Genomic DNA, 19,102 nt, shown 5'->3' with positions numbered 1-19,102 from the left:
GCGGCAGTTGGCATTCAGACGAGCGATAGTTGGAGAGTGCGGATGCAAAGTATCTTTACTGAGCAGCGACTACAAATGGAGGAAGATAGGAGCGACGGAAGAGGAGGGAAGAGGAGAAGAGGAGGAGAGGACTCATCGGCGGATGAGAGGCCATCTTTTGCAAAGCGCCAGAGGAGGAAGAGGCGAATTGGCAGCAAGAAGAAGATCATCCAGCGAAAGAAGGGTCGACGTGGCAAAAAAGAAGACAGGCAGGAAGAACAGGACCTGGTTCTCAGCCTGCAACCTGGTGCCAAGAAGAGAAGAAGATTCTTGACACCCCCAAATGATGACAAGATATCTGCTATCAAGAAAGAAGACCCCTATGGCAGAGGTAGGGAAGCATGAACATTCAGTAATCTATTACACACATACACGTACCAGGCCACAAGGATAGTAGGAGCAGAGTATACACCTATGACCCAGCACACATTTATATTCTGCAAATTTAGTTTCATCTTTAGTATTTATTTAAAGTCTGTAAAAATTATGTAATATATGACTGCATTATATGGCAGGCGCACGTGTACATTAGAAGATGACTGCAGTGCTGTGCTATCTCTATCTCTTATCAGTAGTGCAAGAGTAACTTTGAATCTAGTGAACATGGCCTGTCCACACTTTACATGGTCAGCCAGAGCGGTAGCTATAGATTCATGGGCCTGGATACAAAAAAATACAACTTTCATCCCCCTTAGGGCCCATTCACACGGAGTAACGTGCCGCGTGACCTGGTACGTATACGCCTTGTGAGATTTTGCGGGCCGTATACGCTCCCATTGACTTCAAGGGGAGCGTGGATCGTAAACGCCGCGTTATTTTGCGGCCGTGATTTTGCATATACGGCCCGCAAAATCTCATACGGCGTATACGTGCCAGGTCACACGGCACGTTACTCCATGTGAATGCACCCTTACACTCATACAGCTTTCTTTTCCTGCATTCACATTGATTACCTGAAATCACAGGCATCAAACTGATAACTGGACAGTGTGAATGATCCTTTGGTCTTATATTAAATTCTCTTCCAAAGTATATGCCCTGTCTTATTTTTGGGGGATGTCTTATGGAGCGGCTGGAGCGGGGGACAATTGGCAGTCATGTCGGCGCTTCCTTAACGGAGTGCCGGCATGACTCGCCGGTTGTAGGTGGTGCAAGAGGTGGGGGGGGGGGGAGGTATGCTAGTTACCTTCCCCATCTTCATAGCAGCGCTGGTGCTGCTGTTGGTCACGGTGGTGGAAGTGGTTGGCGGGGCTTAGCAGAGATTAGCGAGGCTTCCGGCGGTTCTGCCGGAGAGCCTCACTTAGTGGGCATTGCAGCCGGATGAACGCTGTGCTCCGTGTGCACAGGAAAGCTGGCTGCCTCCTCTGTTGTGATACCATTGTTCCGGCTGCTGTGGGATGAGCTGGGAGAGTGGACTCCCCGCACCATACGATGCTTTCCCAGCTCATCTTACAGCAGCAGGAACAGTGGTATCACAGCAGAGGCAGCAGCCGGTATACCTGTGCACATGGAACATCGTGCACAGTGTTCTGCCGGCTGCAGTGTTTTTGGGGGTGTCTTATTTTCGGGGGGTGCCTTATATTAGGCAATTTAACAAAACCTCCCCCATGCCTTACTTTTGGGGGATGTCTTATTTTCAGGGAAACAGGGTATAATTTGAAGAAAAGAGGCACCGAGCCGACCCTAGTGTAGTACTTCAAAAGACAGTCAGGTCCAAAGGTAAGCAAAAGGTGGCTGCTTACCTGGTATGGTTGTGTGAAACACAACAACCTCTGGAGTATATCACAGAAATGGCAGGGCAGCAGCTGGGGAGTACATCCAGGAGACGTCTTGTTGTTATTGCCCACATTATAATCTAGTTGCCCCCAGTGTAATGTCCCCCTCCAGCTACCCCTTTGGTTTAATGTCTGCTTCTAGCTGCCTGAGTTTAATGTCCCTCTCTAGTTGTCCCCCGTTTAATGTCCCACTTCATCTGCCATTAATTTATTGTCCCCCTCCAAATACCCTCATTGTTAATGTCCCCCTGCAGCGGCTCCATTTTCATGTTTAAACTGGGGCACCAGGTGAGGGACCTAATACTGTGGGGCAGTTGGAAGGGAACATTGCAATGTGGTATGCTTTCATGTGAGTATACCCTGATAAAGATTTGAAAGCACCGTTGGCAGCTATACTCACATCCAGGTAAACAGTTGTCAGCAACACACGCGTTGCATTTATGAAGTGTATGAAGTTGATAAACTCCCCTTTAAATGTTATTTTTCCTCTGTTTTTCTTCCTTGTAGGAGACAGCAGTGTTCGGCCATCCATCCCCGGCAGCACACTCTCTGATCCCATCAAGAGATTAATTTTTCATCATGTGCTGGGCCGGGGAAGCTTCGGAACGGTAATAAGCCCAATAGCTACATTTATTCAGACCCCATATAATAATAGTAAACCTCAAAATCTAGTAGATCCATATAAAATACATAATTGTGCCATTTTTATTTATGCTATTTAGTTATTATGTTAAATACCGTATTCATTTTATTGTGTGATTTGTAATGGTTAGTGATGCCAAATACGGCTATGTTGCTTCCTGTGTTTTCTGAAGGCCATTTAATAAAGTATATTACTAAAATGGTTTTATATTGAACTTTATTGTTAAATCTTTATTGCCTTTATTTGGGAGTACCCAGGAAGACATAATGCATATAAAGCAGGCTAATCTGTCCCTTTAATGACTGAGTCACAGGCTCTATTAGGGTGGAAATGTTTTTTTCCTCTTACCTCTTCACTTTTTTTCTCTTTTATTATATTTCTTCCCAATTTAATGTATATAAAGAAACACACACACACATAGGGCTCGTTCACATCTGCGCCCATCACTCCGTACTTCAGGTTTCCTTTTCCTGCATAAAACAGCAGGAGACGGAAACCTGCAGGAGTCTCTCTCACCCATTCATTTGAATAGGTGAGAAAGATGTCCGGCCGTGAGCGGCGGTGAGCGTTTTATGCTCTCCGCCGTGAAACCGGGTTTTATAATCCGGACACAGAGTACTGCATGTCCAACTTAAAAAAAAAACGGTTTTGCGGCGGAGAGCATAAAACGCTCACTGCCGCTCACGGCCGGACCCGGTCTGTGCTTTCCGTCTTCTGGCATGCAGAAGATGGAAACCACAGAACGGACAGCTGAACGCAGGTGTGAACCTAGCGATATGTGTGTGTATATATATATATATATATATATATATATATATCCTACTATCCTACTAATATTATAAAGCCACTATCACAGCCAAACGCCTGAATCGATTCGGCTCAGATTTGGCACATAACTAGATATTTAGCTGGAAGGAAACATAGGCCACTTCACGAGATGCGCACTCCCCTGAGATCCCGTCCGCGACCGGCAAAGCGATACTCTGGCTCCACTGCAGGACCTGAGATGACGTCATCTCGGCTCTTTCAGTGCCGCTCCCATTGGTGCGCAGCAAACTCTGGGTGGGCCAGTGGAGAAGCGGCGCGGCCTGATACGTCCTAGCCAGTATGTGGGCGGGCCAGCCTCCACTGGGCAACTCGGCCATCATGGCGGCTACTCACTACTCCGAAGCGCCGCAACCAGGTCGCCTGATCTGCGGGGCCCGACGACTCTATCCACGGCGCCGGAGAGTATGCAACCTGCCAGAGGAACCGACACGGCCGCGCTGCGGCACTCTGCGAGGTGCAACACGTCCAGGTAAGCACACCGGCAGGCTGTAGGGTGCGGGTAGGGTGAGCCACCCATCGTGCCGCGGGCAAGATGTGTAGGGCCCTGGGGAGACATGGGGAACTGTAGGGTGCGACTACGGCAGCCCGACCGTGTAAAGGCCCGCAGGCAGGGCATTTGGGACCCTGGGTACGGCGCAGGAGGATGGTGAATTTGGGGGGGGTACAAGGGAGGGACCCGGGCACGCAAGGCAGGGAGAGCACAGAAGAAGGGTTGCCACGGGAGCAGAGGTGCAACCATGTGAGAAGAGGGGAGCCCCCAGAAGGGGGGCCCACAGAATGGTTAAATGGGCGCAGTAAGAAGGGGGAACTGCAGGAGATGGGAGGACAGAGGGCCACGAGAGGTGCAGCGGGAGAGATAAAACACCACCCCACGGGCGAAAGGGGTCCGCCTTGGCGCACACCACCAATACACCCCGCCAACCCGCGGACGAAGTCGCGGGCAGATGCTGGTATGTATGTGTATATATATATATATATATATATATATATATATATATATATATACAGTCCTATAAAAAAGTTTGGGCACCCCTATTAATCTTAATAATTTTTAGTTCTAAATATTTTGGTGTTTGTAACAGCCATTTCAGTTTGATATATCTAATAACTGATGGACACAGTAATATTTCAGGATTGAAATGAGGTTTATTGTACTAACAGAAAATGCGCAATATGCATTAAACCAAAATTTGACTGGTGCAAAAGTATAGGCACCCTTATCATTTTATTGATTTGAATACTCCTAACTACTTTTTACTGACTTACTGAAGCACAAAATTGGTTTTGTAACCTCAGTGAGCTTTGAACTTCATAGCCAGGTGTATCCAATCATGAGAAAAGGTATTTAAGGTGGCCAATTGCAAGTTGTTCTACTATTTGAATCTCCTCTGAAGAGTGGCATCATGGGCTACTCAAAACAACTCTCAAATGATCTGAAAACAAAGATTGTTCAACATAGTTGTTCAGCGGAAGGATACAAAAAGCTGTCTCAGAGATTTAACCTGTCAGTTTCCACTGTGAGGAACATAGTAAGGAAATGGAAGACCACAGGGACAGTTCTTGTTAAGCCCAGAAGTGGCAGGCCAAGAAAAATATCAGAAAGGCAGAGAAGAAGAATGGTGAGAACAGTCAAGGACAATCCACAGACCACCTCCAAAGAGCTGCAGCATCATCTTGCTGCAGATGGTGTCACTGTGCATCGGTCAACTATACAGCGCACTTTGCACAAATAGAAGCTGTATGGGAGAGTGATGAGAAAGAAGCCGTTTCTGCACGTACGCCACAAATAGAGTTGCCTGAGGTATGAAAAAGCACATTTGGACAAGGCAGCTTCATTTTGGAAACAAAAATTGAGTTGTTTGTTTATAAAAAAAGAAACAGCATTCCAAGAAAAACACATGCTACCCACTGTAAAATTTGGTGGAGGTTCCATCATGCTTTGGGGCTGTGTGGCCAATGCCGGCATCGGGAATCTTGTTAAAGTTGAGGGTCGCATGGATTCCACTCAGTATCAGCAGATTCTTGAGAATAATGTTCAAGAATCAGTGACGAAGTTGAAGTTACGCCGGGGATGGATATTTCAGCAAGACAATGATCCAAAACACCGCTCCAAATCCTCAGGCATTCATGCAGAGGAACAATTACAATGTTCTGGAATGGCCATCCCAGTCCCCAGACCTGAATATCATTGAACATCTGTGGGATGATTTGAAGCGGGCTGTCCATGCTCGGCGACCATCTAACTTAACTGAACTTGAATTGTTTGTCCAAAATACCTTTATCCAGGATCCAGGAACTGATTAAAAGCTACAGGAAGCGACTAAAGGCTGTTATCTTTGCAAAAGGAGGATGTACTAAATATTAATGTCACTTTTCTGTTGAGGTGCCCATACTTTTGCACCGGTCAAATTTTGGTTTAATGCATATTGCGCATTTTCTGTTAGTACAATAAACCTCATTTCAATCCTGAAATATTACTGTGTCCATCAGTTATTAGATATATCAAACTGAAATGGCTGTTGCAAATACCAAAATATTTAGAACTAAAAATGATTAAGATTAATAGGGGTGCCCAAACTTTTTCATAGGACTGTATATATATATATATATATATATATATATATATATACTTCAGCATACAATGTACTGGTATATAGAGATATTTCTCTACACACATTACATGGGGAAAGAAATATAATATTGAGAAAGAAAAGTGTTGCAAGAGGTATAAGCAAAAAAACTCCCATCGGATTTAATGGAACTTGTGGCACAGTCAGTAGGGGGACTAGCTTTGTATCCTTTGTATGCATCATGACCCAGGTGAGTTGACATATCCACCGTTTAGAAGTCACGTGACATTGCTGTAGCTCAGTTTCATCCATGTGATGGCATACATTTCCAGCCTGAACTGGTGATAACTATTTATGTAATTCTGCAGAATATTATTTAACATAGCTCAGTGGTAGAGCTCCAGTTATGATTATTAGTCTGGAAATGTTTGTAGGAGAGATGAGAAGCACAACCAGATACACACTGATATAGTGCAAGATATAACGTGTTGTATGTTAAAGGGGCTCTATCACTAGGAAAAGTCATTTTTAACTAATCACATCTTTGCATAGCCTTTAGAAAGTCTATTCCACACCTACCTTTAGTATGTAGATTGCCTCAGTGGTTTCTGAATAAGTCAGTTTTTATTCATATGCTAATTAGACTGGTGCACGATGCATCGTGCACACCTCTCCTGTTGTTTCCTATCTGAGGCTGCTGCTGCTGATGATGATGATGACTCAGCTTCCTGTTTGCTTCACACACATAGGAGTTAATAGGAGAGAGGAGGCTGCTGGGAACTTCCTGAGTTGGCTGGAAGCTCATTAGCATATGAATAAAAACTGACTTATTCAGAAACCACTGAGGCAATCTACATACTAAAGGTAGGTGTGGAATAGCATTTCTAAAGCCTATGCAAGGATGTGATTAGATAAAAATGACTTTTCCCAGTGATAGAGCCCCATTAAAGGGATTCTATCATTGGGAAAACTCGTTTTTAACTAAGCATATATTTGCATAGCATTTAGAAAGGCAATTCCAGACATACCTTTAATTTGTTAATCCTCTCAGCCGTTTTTGAATTAGCCCACTTTTATTGATATGCTAATTAGCTATCTTGGAGCACCGGAAGTTCACTGAACACTGTGTGATATGTGTAAACAGGGGGAAGGTGAGAGCAGGGAGGCTGTTGCTGCTGATAATGATGACTCATCAGCTTACCTGCTCTCACCTCCCCCCTGTTTACCCATATCACACAGTGCTCAGTAAACATCCTATGCTCTGTGGTGGCTAATTAGAATATCATTAAAAGCGGGCTAATTCAAAAACAGCTGAGAGGAACAAATTAAATGTATGTCTGGAATAGCCTTTCTAAAAGCTATGCAAATTTATGCTTAAAATTAGTTAAAAATGAGTTTTCCCAATGATAGAGCCCCTTTAAAGGCATATTTGCCTACATTTGCTGGCAACCATCTGGAGCAACAGTGAGTCAGGCTACACTGTTTACTATAAGGCTGTGCCCATTTTGAGGAAGCAGTGGTGTACAGACCATAGAGGCAGAGCATGTGGCTACTATGGGGCTCAGGGGACATAAGGTCTCACCACAGCTGAGTGACCCCCACCCCAATCAATGTCCAATACTGAAGAAATATCTCCAGCCCTACTTACATGTATGGGAAATTCATGGATTACCACAAACACTGATGTATGCAGGAATGTATGGGCGGAGTCTTCTTTTCTGTAGGTTAAGGACCTTTAAGGTCAAAGATCACATCACATGACTTCAGAGGTCCTTAAAGGGGCTCTATCATTGGGAAAAGTTATTTTTAACTAATTACACCCTTGCATAGGCTTTAGAAAGGCTATTCCACACCTACCTTTAGTATGTAAATTACCTCAGCGTTTTTTGAATAAGTCTGTTTTTTACTCATATGCTAATTAGAATGGGTGCACGATGCATTGTGCAACATCTTTGCTATTGTTTCCAATGGGTGTATACAGCACAGGCTGCTGATGATGACTTAGCTTCCTGTTTGCACACACACTCATAGGAGATAATAGCAGAGACGAGTGCTGCTGGGAACTTCCTGTGCTGGCTGGAAGCTCATTAGCATATGAATAAAAACAGACTTATTCAGAAACCACTGAGGCAATTTACATACAAGAGGTAGGTGTGGAATAGCATTTCTGAAGCCTATGCAAGGATGTGATTAGTTAAAAATGACTTTTCCCAATGATAGAGCCCCTTTAACTAACAGGAACATGAAAACTCCAGACAGACTGTGAATGGAAATGTAAGTAAACACCTGTTCTGTATACAGTCACCTAACACTTCCCTATCCTGTATACAGGATAGAAGGACCAACAACTCAGATTCGGTATGAATCCAGGAGTAAGGAACTGCGCTCTCTTGTTTGGTAAAATGGTGAATTTGGTTTTATTGACATCAAAAACTCTCACACAACGCGTTTCGGGCGTTATACTACGCCCCTCTTCAGGTGTATTAGTTTCATAGTCGTGTGACTGTAGGCTCAGGCCACACCGTGCAGAAATCCAACGTTTTTGACTGGAGTGATAGCTGGAGTGATAGCTTCTGGAGTGTTCCTTGGTTAGCAGTGCTAACCAAGGAACACTCCAGAAGCTATCACTCCAGTCAAAAACGTTGGATTTCTGCACGGTGTGGCCTGAGCCTACAGTCACACGACTATGAAACTAATACACCTGAAGAAGGGCGTAGTATAATGCCTGAAACGCGCTGTGTGAGAGTTTTTGATGTCAATAAAACCAAATTCACCATTTTACCAAACAAGAGAGTGCAGTTCCTTACTCCTGGATTCATACCGAATCTGAGTTGTTGGTCCTTCTACCCCATACTTCTACACCTGCGAGGTGTCAGGAACATTGCTGCCCCGACCTAGGAGAAGCATTTTGTGGCTTAACATTTGCAAATAGTGTTGTGGCTCAAATCCACAACCCTCCAAGGTGAGCCTCTTTGCTATACTAAGAATACCCTATAATTCAAGAGGTACTACACTACGGTCTGCTCACTCAGTGTTTGTTATTTCTTATTTCTTTGCTATCCTGTATACAGTCACCTAGCACTGCCCCATCCTGTATACAGTCTCCTAACACTGTGCCATCCTGTATACAGTAACCTAACACTGCCCCATGATGTATACAGACACCTAACACTGCCCCGTCCTGTATACAGTCACCTAACACTGCCCCATCCTGTATACAGTCTCCTAACACTGTGCCATCCTGTATACAGTAACCTAACACTGCCCCATGATGTATACAGTCACCTAACACTGCCCCATCCTGTATACAGTCTCCTAATACTGTCCCATCCTGTATATAGTCACCTAACACTGCCCCATTCTGTATATAGTCACCACCCATACCTCCTAACTGTTGAAAAACAAAAAGAGGGACACGTGTGCTGTGGTAAATTTAGCCCCTCCCACTTTTACATTGACCCCGCCCATTCTCAGTCATTTTTCATATGCCCCCACACTGTATAATCCTCCTACAGTCACCCGTAAATTATAGGTCCCCACATTATAATGTTCCCTTCCAACTGCCCCACAGTATTAGGTCCCTCTCCTGGTGCCCCAGTTTAAACTGGCGGAACTAGAGAGAACATGAAACTGGAGCAGCTGGAGGGGGACATTAAACAGTGGGGGTAGTGGGAGGGGGCAATAAATTAAGGCAAACAGATCCCCCTCCAGTACTCCCATGGTTTAATGTCCACCTCCAGTGACCCCCATTGTTTAAAGTTTCCTCCAGTTGTCCCCATTTTATGTAAAACTCCCCCTCCATCTCTACCCTCAGTATAATGTCCCCCCTCTATCTCTGCCCCAGTATAATGTCCCCCTCCATCTCTGCCCCAATTATAATGTTCTCCTTCCATCTCTTACCATAGTATAATGTTCCCCTTCCATCTCTGCCCCAGTACAATGTTCTCCTTCCATCTCTACCCCCAGTATAACGTTCCCCTTCCATCTCTGCCCTCAATGTTCCCCTTCCAGCTCTTCCCCCAGTATAATGTTCCCTTTCCGTCTCTGCCCCTAGTTTCATGTTCCCCCTCCCTCTCTGCCCCCAATATAATGTTCCCCTTCCATCTCTGCCCCCAATATAACATTCCCCCTTCATTTCTGCCCTCAGTATAACATCACCCTTCCATCTCTGCCCTCAGTTTCATGTCCCCCCTCCATCTCTGCCCCCAGTATAACCTCTAGGTTAATGTTCCTCCTCAATTTGTCGTTAAAGTTTAACATAAAAACACTGAAACACTGTTCTGGAAAGATGCAGGCACGATGTGAGTGATGTCATCACATCGTACCCGGAGCAGGAGCTCCAGGAGCTCAGTGCTGAAGCAGGAGCTTTGCCGACAGTTCCTGCTTCCACCGACACTGTATTCAACCGGGACATCATACATTTCACCGACCGAGACTGCGGGACATGACCCTGAATCCGGGACTGTCCCACAGAATGTGGGACGGTTGTGACGTATGCTGTCCCATCCTGTATACAGTCACCTAACACTGCCCCATCCTGTATATAGTCTCTGCCCACTAACACTGCCCCCCTCCTGTATATAGTCACTGCCCCATCCTGTTTACAGTCAATGCACAGTAACACTGCCCCTCTCCTGTATACAGTCACTTCCCCATCCTGCATACAGTCACCATCCAGTAACACTTCCCCATCCTGTATACAGTCACCGCCCACTAACACTGCGCCATGCTGTATACAGTCACCACCCAGTACCACTGCCCCTCTCCTGTATACAGGCACCACCCAGTAACACAGCCCCATGCTGTATACAGTCACCACCCAGTACCACTGCCCCTTTCCTTTATACAGGCACCAACCAGTAACACTGCCCCATCCTGTATACAGTCACCACCCAGTACCACTGCCCCTCTCCTATATACAGTCACCACCCAGTAACACTGCCCCATCCTGTATATAGGCACCACCCAGTACCACTGCCCCATCCTGTATACAGTCGTCACCCAGTAACAATGCCCCATCCTATATATAGTCACCGCCCAGTACCACTGCCTCTCTCCTATATACAGTCACCACCCAGTAACACTGCGCCATCCTAAATATAGTCACTACCCAGTACCACTGCCCCATCCTGTATACAGTCACCACCCACTAACACTGCCCCATGCTGTGTACAGTCACCACCCAATACCACTGCCCCTCTCCTGTATACAGTCATCACCTAGTACCACTGCACCATTATGTATACTGTCACCTCCCAGTACCACTGCCCCTCTTCTGTACATAGTCACCGCCCAGTACCACTTCACCTATTTTATATATAGTCACTGACCAGTGCCCTTCTTCTACCCTGTAAACATTTGCTGTCCAGTACCATTTATCCTATACTTTATAAAGCCACTGTCCAGTACTACTTCTCCTATCCTGTAGTGTATACAGTATCACTTCTAATATTTTGTATAGTATGACTGCCTAGTACCACTTCTCCCATCCTTTATACAATCACTGCCCAGTACCATTTCACCTCTTCTGCATGCAATCATTGCCCAATTTTACTTCTCCTATTCTGTACAAATACAAATACAAAAGGCCTTTATTAGCATAACTGAGAAAGCACAATTGGTATTGCCAAAACAAAGAATGGTTGGGGGTGGGGGTGAGCGTAGAGTTTGTTGTTTGGCGGTACGTGTGTCTTTGGGATCTCGTCGTTCTTGTTTAGGACATGTGGGTATGGGTGGGCGTACAGTGGGTGATTAAGTGTGGTTTAATAGTCTTTGGGGTCTCATCTTCCTCTTATTTGGTGTCAGATGAACACGTATTGGGCAGCGATCTCCACAGTGGACTCCTCTTCTCCCAGTAGTTCCTCTTTTCGTCTGCAGATGTGAAGTCTGGAATGTGGGCAGAGAGTTTTTGGTAGTAGACAGCCCTCACAGCTGAGTATTTGGTGCAGTGTAGCAGGAAGTGGGTCTCATCTTCTAGGAGCCCTTGGTTACAGTGTTGGCTTGTACATCTGCCTGTGCCGCCCCGTTTCAATCTCTAGATTGTGGGTGCTCAGTCTGTATCGGCTCTGGGTCTGTCTGTGTTTGGGGTGGGGTATTTTCTCCAGGTAGGTGGCCATAGCGTAGTTCCTTTGCAGTGACTGGCATACGTTGAGTTTCTTGGAGTTATTTATTTTGTTTCTCTATTCTTCGATGTACTGCTCTTTGTTTTCATCTATGGTCACCTTTATTTGGGCCTTGGTCATTGCTTGTTGGTGGTTCTGGTTTGGAGGGTGTCGTGTTTGTTTCAAGCTCTGTGGCTTAGTCAGGCTTAGTGGTGGTAGGAGTCGGGGATGCCTTGAACGTGCGCATGGAATACTAGTGCTCTCTTCTGTATGGTGAGCCATAGGGGGAGCCTACCTAGCTCCACGCGGCATGCCATGTTGGAGGTGCTGCAGTGGACATAGAGCAGGTATTTGCAGAACTCTAGGTGGAAGGTCTCAAATAGAAATACCAGCGCTTAGCAGAGGATGGTTTCGATCCATCGACCTCTGGGTTATGGGCAGGGCAGTTTTTCGGCAAAATGCGGCCCTGGGCGAGTTTTCGAATAGGGCCCTAAGTTCTAAGATACCATAAAAACGTCACAATTCAGTAACCGAATACACATATAATCACTTTAAACTATATTTTAATTACATTAAATAAATTAAATGTAATATAAACCAAACATTATTAATAGAGCTTTAAATTCTGCATTCTAATGGCAGATTCACATAGATGCATTAAAAAAAAAAAAACCACAGTGTCTACGCCAGGTTTCCATTTGGGGAGTCCTCTTGGGCACCCCATGAACAGAAACCTATACGCATTAAAAATTAGTTACCAAAGAAAACCACACGGACCCCATGGCTATAATGAGGTCCGTGTGGTTTCTGCACTAATTATGTGGAGAGAAAAGTGGAGCTTGCAGGAAACCAAGCAGAAACCACACAGACCCCATTATAGTCTATGGGGTCCATGGGTTTCCCTGGTAACTGCTTTTTAATGCGGATTAGCAGACTTCCAAAATGGAAATCCAAACGCAGATGTTAATGGGGCCTTAACCAGGAGTAGCAACCTTTTTTGTTTGGCATGTCGATTTAAGTTAAAAAAAAAAAAAAAATAACAGATGCGATCCTCGGAGTGCCATGCAATAATTTTAATATTGATGACACCTAAACTAAAGTCATACCACGTACTGTAACATAGGGGTACTGTCATACTATGTGCCTGGCCATGTTTACTACTATTTGCCTGGATACACCTGTACTTTTCCATTAGAAGACATGTCAGTACACGTGTAACCTGCAATTAGAAATGAATGTATGTGACTGGGAGCACAGTGAGTATGATGGTGACACACTATATACCTGGATGGTGCATCCAATCTCCGCCCACCGGTATTTGCACTTTTCTATAAGTGAAACACAGATTAATTTCAGCCATTTTTATTTCCTGACTGTGCTGCAACAGCAAAACCACTGCCAGGAATTAATGAGTGTTGCACTTACCCCAAAGTGACAGCACTGGTGCCCGTGGATTGGATTCGGCTATAGCCATACCTGGGTACACAGTGCGTCACCACCTGAAAAGAAACAACCTGAGGCTGAGGCCCCACATTGCAGAATTCAGCCTTTTTTGTTGCAGACTTTGCTGCATTTTTTTTTTTTTAATCAAGGCCAAGAATGGCTACAAAAGTAATTGGAAACATAAAGAAAGTGCTTATACTTGTACCTTCTGCTCAATCCACTCTTGGCTTTGGCTCAAAAAACTGCAGCAAAATCTGTACAAAAAAAAGCAACGTTTCCGCAATGTGGGGCCTCAGCCTTAGGCCTGTTTCATACCTGCGTTTGGTATTCTGTTAGGGGAGTCCACTTGTGATCAGGCATCAGCAGTCACATGGGGCGTAGTGGCGTAATGACGCCAGAGCGCCCCCATGTGACCGCTGATAACCAATTACAGGCCTCAGCAAAGACATCAGGAAGATGGCTGAAGATGCTGCAGACAGCTAGAGCCAGGATGCCCAGGAAAGGTGAGGCAAAGTGAGTATCAGTGTTTGTTATTTTTATTCACCTTCCATGGGCCTCCAATTATTATAGCCTGGGGTCTGTGGAGACCCCAGGCTATAATAATAGCCCTGGAGAGGAGGGGGGCAGTTGGGAGTATATAATACTGGAGGAGGGGATGGCGCTGTAGGGGGAGGGGGCCCTGTGGGGAGGGAGACAAAAGTTTGCCCCCAGGTCCACAAGACACTTGTGACACCACTGGGTCCATACTTTTATCGTCGATTGTGAATAAAAAGTCTGGTTATGTGCATTACAGTTTAGTAACTCCATGTGCCCGATATTAAGAGCAGTTAACCCCATCATGTCCTTTACATTAACCCATGTGCTTTACATAAGGGTTACTGATATGTGAGACATATGGAGTTAATTATTATCTTCATTATTGAGGACCTTCATTAGTACCCCCATATATCTCACATATTAGTAACCCTTATGTGATGCACACTGGGGTTAATGTGAGGGACATGATGGGGTTAATTGCTATTAATGTGAGGCACATGGAGTTACTAAAACTAGTTTAATAACCCCAAATGCCTGAAGGTAATAGGAGTAGTTCTTTCCCCCCAGTAGATACCTGTTGGTTTTTCTTCTATACTTTCACTTTGCTCTACGGAGCTCTTCTCCTCCTCCTGGGGCAGCCCTTTCAGGATGCAGACGGCAGGAGCAGCAGCAAGGCTTCAGACAGCACCGCACTCATTGCTGCGCTGGAGGCTGGAGGAGGCGGGACTATAACATCAGGCTCTCATACAGCAGCTCACAGAGCCTTCCCCAGAGTCTGCTTGCACGGCGGCTGCGTAGCTAGAAGTAACTACAAAGCCCAGCAACCGCCGCACAGTGAGTGACCCTGCTCTCAGACAGTGAGAACGGATGGGCCATTGGTTGCATAAAAATGACAGTTAAATATTAGGCAGTACAGGGGGCGCCTGAAGCTGTGGGGGCCCCTGAAGCTGTGGGGGCCCTGGGCATTTGCCCAGTTCCCCCCCCCAACGCCCGCCCTGGTTATGGGCCCAGCACGCTTCCGCTGCGCCACTCTACTTCTGTATACAGTGACTACCCAGTGCCACTTTTTCTATATTGTATGCATTCGCTGTCCATTATCATTTCTCCTATCCTGTATATAGCCACTGCCCAGTACTATCTCTCCTATTCTGTAAACAGTCACTGCCTTAGTACCACTTCTCTTATTTTGTGTAAGGACCCTGCACTATTGCATCGTAGAATGTTAAATGTAACACACAAACACAGATCATGCTCCTTAATACCCTGAGCCTGAATAAAATAAATGTTTATAATGGAAAAACACCTTTAAAGACTTGTCCTCTCTTTTTTTCACAAAGATCACCCAGTAATGACTGTTTTTTCTAGGTGGTACTGGCGGAGGATAAGATCACTCACCAGCAAGTTGCCATCAAAGTCATTTCTAAGAGAGACCTGCTTGCTCAAGGATTGGAGCGCTCAATGGTGGAGCGGCGTGTATTACAGCTTGCATGTGGCAGCCCCTTCCTTCTTCATGGCAGGTTTGCTTTCCAGACCAAGGGTCTTGTGTTTCTAGGCCTTGAATACATGACCTGCGGAGATTTCGACCAATTCCTACAACAGAAGGGGCAACTGGACATCGCCAGTGCACGGTAAAGTAGTCATAGGCCAACCGAAACATTTAAATATTTTCTATATTGAGAGGGTATCAGTATTAGATCAGTAGGGGTCTGACACTCGCACTCTGCTGATCATCTATTTTAGACAGTCTCTGATACCAGGACTTATACAGGGGACTGAACCGTAAGCAGAAGGCTTGGTGTGTAGTTGTCATGCCGAGTATTGCAGCACTGCTCTAATTTTCTGCAGCTATACAGTGGGTAGAGCCTTCTGCTTTGGTGTCAGTCCCTGATTCTGGAACAGCTGATCATTTGATGGAACATCACTGATCTGATACTGTGCATAGGTCCTCACTATCAAAACTGGCCCCAGCCTAGAAAATCTCTTTTTATTAGGCTAACCCTTGGCAGGCTGCTGTGTATGCCTGTCACCATCCTGAGGGTAAGGGGAGGTGGGGTTACATTAATACAGCTGAATTTAAAGAGGATCTTTCACATCCTCGGGCACCCATGGTATTATATACCACTATAAAGCTGACAATGCTCTGAGTTCATTCCAGCATTAAGGTCTGCCCTTCTGACGTTGAAGGGATATTGATGCTAAAACTAATGGTAACTTTATCTCCGGCTCCCAGGCGCCTACTGCCAAAGCTGACAATGCACTGAATTTAATGCACTTTCAACTTTCCAGTGGTTTATAATACTGCGGGTGCCAGAGGACATGAAAGGTCCTCTTTAAGCTAAGAAACCGGCATAATTCTTTAAGCATGAATAGCAGATGAACAATATATATTGTGTCATTTCCACGACTAGCAACATAGGCCTATAGCTGTAATATGCTGTCATTATAAAGCACTATATTAAAAAGACGGATCCTGTTTAACCCCTTCCCGACACCCGCCGTACTATTACGGCGGATATCGGGTATTTAAATATGGCAGCTGCTCAGGAGCTGAGTCCTGTAGATCAAACAAGATCTGGACCTGGCAATCAATAGTTATGACAGCCGGGAACCTATTAAAGGCTCCCAGGCTTGTCTCTCATTCACTTGTATTAAAGGTTATTCTATGCAGGCTGTAATACAAGTGCCAGTGCCCAGCAGCGCCTATCGCGCTGTACTGTGGAGCGGGGAGGAACGCCCCCTCCCTCTCCTGATAATGCTCGTCTATGGACGAGCTGTGTGAGCAGAGGGAGGGGGCGTTCCTCCCCGCTCCACAGTACAGCGCGATAGGCGCTGCTGGGCAGAAGGACGTCTCCGGCTAATGGTCAGAAACGCCCTTCTGACCATAGAAGAGCTACAGTACCGGACCGTAAGCTCTTCACACCGGGCACAGATCAGGAAAGCCGACAGTGCGCTGAATTCAGCGCACTGTCAGCTTTCCGGCAGTATATAACACTGCCTGTGCCCGGATATGGTGAAAGGTCCTCTTTAAGTAGTTTCTATATTGTTATGGGTAGTATTTGTGTATTGGAGTTTCTTTTCTAGATACTACTACTGTCTTCTTATTTTTGTCCTAGATTCTACGCCGCAGAACTTGTATGTGGAATTCAACACCTGCATTCTAAGGGCATTGTACACCGGTAATTCACTTTTACTGTATTGAAGTGGACCTTTCACCACCTCCAACAAGTTCAGTTCTTTACATCAGTTAATAGCTGCTGCTCCACTGATTCTGGCACAGTTGGAATTTTTTCTCTAGCCCCACCAATCCCGAACCATCAATGCTGTTATTTTTGGTGCCTGATATGCTATTTAGGAGGACGGTGTCAGGCAGGAGCAGGCAAGGGGTATGATTCTCAGCTCTGACATCAACTGTCTCTAAATGGAGCTTTGAATCACACACCCCTGCCTGACTCTCACATCAGGCAACAAAACTTACTGTGCTTCTTGCTCAGGAATGAGCAGGGTCAGAAGGAAAATTCCATCTGCACTTGAAACAATGGAGCTGTGCCAATTAACAGATGCTAACAACTTGAATTGCAGGAGATGGTGAAAGGTCCTTTTTAAGTGTATTATGTCTTTTCTTATTTCAGAATTCATCTATAGATATTAATTTAGGGTTTGATGTTGCATGATAGACACCACTTTACCCAATGCACCCCACTGACTTACAATGGTTATTGCTGATCTCCTGAGATTTCTATGACATTGATGTTGGTCAACGCAGCATTATTTTCTTCAATCATTGTTATGTAATTTTTGTTGAAGCCTCTGATGAGTTGTATGTGGTATGAATGTTTTTTTCTGCTTCACAGAGATCTCAAACCAGCTAACATCTTGATGGTTGAAACAGGCCATATTAAGATCGCCGATTTTGGACTGGCCCTGGAGAACATGTATGGCGACCAGACGGACTCTGAATATGCTGGAACACCATTGTTTATGCCTCCTGAGATGCTGGCTGGGGAGCAGTATGATGCTGGCGTTGACTGGTATGCACTTGGTATCATCATTAACATCATGATTACCAGTAAGTTTAGATACGATCCTAAACAATTCAAGGCCACCAGCAAAGTGGCGAAGAACATCATTGCCATGGTAAGTATACATCTCAATTCTATGCAAACATGTCTTATTGTAGAAGAGGTGGAGTTGTACATACAAGCCAACCTGCAACAGTTATTACATTGCAGAATGACTGTACATACACATTCAACTCTCTGCATTACACATTTTCCATACAAAATATATCTTCACAGGTTATACTAAATGATATGTTTTCCTTTTCAGCTTCTCACGGAAAATCGTTACATGCGCCTAGGAGTGAATGGAAACATCAGAGCCCACAGGTTTTTCCAGCATATTCACTGGGACTTGGTGGAAACCCTTAGGATGCAGCCACCACACAAGCCTCACCCAAAGAAGACCGAGAGCACCTTAAGACCATTCAATCTCCAAGAAATGGAGGAAGCAGAGGCTCAAGAAGCAATTTCAGCAAACCACCAGGCCATGCCTTCAGGGTTTTCATTTAGGAACATCAGCTGGAATCCCTAGGCAGTGCACCAGCTCTATAACATCAGGGCTAGCTGTCCTCTGCAGGTAATATCAGGCAATGGTCCTCAAGCCACCACAGGTAAGTTTTATTCAATTAAAAATTTCAAATACATTTATTACATTTCATTTAGTGGCTTTATCATGTGCATGGCTATACCAGGCACACCATATGCCCATAATATTTAGACTTTATGTACTATACATATATATATATATATATATATATATATATATATATATATATATATTTATTTATTTATATTTATTTATTTATTTTTATATATTTATGTATAGGATATATATTTGAAATATTTGTTTAAAAATTCTTTATATAGATTTAAAACATATATTGTCTATCTAAAAAAAAAAAAATTAGGATAAGGATTGGGATAAAGATATATATATTTATATGTTTATTTTCATTTATGTATTTATATATAGGATATATATATTTAAAAATATTTATTTAACAAATTAATTATATGGCATTAATTAATTATACAGCATTAGGATTAGGATATATATGTATATATTTCCTTATATTTATTTATGTATATATATATATATGTATATATA

The 19,102-nt window shown here is 44.5% G+C and overlaps 1 protein-coding gene across 2 annotated transcripts; it reads left to right on the top strand.

Annotated features, from left to right (window-relative positions):
* The first annotated feature begins 10,300 nt into the window (after positions 1-10,300).
* On the top strand, positions 10,301-18,601 carry LOC142196708 (protein kinase C delta type-like). Of its 2 annotated transcripts, XM_075266685.1 has the most exons (5): positions 10,301-10,347; positions 15,302-15,453; positions 17,050-17,112; positions 17,788-18,070; positions 18,263-18,601. In XM_075266685.1, exons 1-5 carry the CDS (start codon positions 10,330-10,332, stop codon positions 18,524-18,526), a joined length of 780 nt encoding a protein of 259 aa, XP_075122786.1. In that variant the 5' UTR covers positions 10,301-10,329; the 3' UTR covers positions 18,527-18,601. The 2 variants fall into 2 exon arrangements, with proteins under 2 accessions (XP_075122786.1, XP_075122787.1); XM_075266686.1 differs by lacking the exons at positions 10,301-10,347; positions 15,302-15,453 and adding an exon at positions 15,456-15,564.
* Positions 18,602-19,102: the final 501 nt, after the last annotated feature.

The sequence above is a fragment of the Leptodactylus fuscus genome, chromosome 3 (assembly GCF_031893055.1).
Source record: "Leptodactylus fuscus isolate aLepFus1 chromosome 3, aLepFus1.hap2, whole genome shotgun sequence".
Taxonomy (NCBI): domain Eukaryota; kingdom Metazoa; phylum Chordata; class Amphibia; order Anura; family Leptodactylidae; genus Leptodactylus; species Leptodactylus fuscus.
This window is presented reverse-complemented; position numbering and strand designations above follow the sequence as displayed.

Bases quoted from the DNA above. Each gene is read 5' to 3' on its own strand.
- LOC142196708 (XM_075266685.1), top strand. The intron at 15,454-17,049 runs GTTTGCTTTCCA...TTTTTGTCCTAG, and splicing joins CCCTTCCTTCTTCATGGCAG to ATTCTACGCCGCAGAACTTG. The intron at 18,071-18,262 runs GTAAGTATACAT...TTTCCTTTTCAG, and splicing joins CGAAGAACATCATTGCCATG to CTTCTCACGGAAAATCGTTA.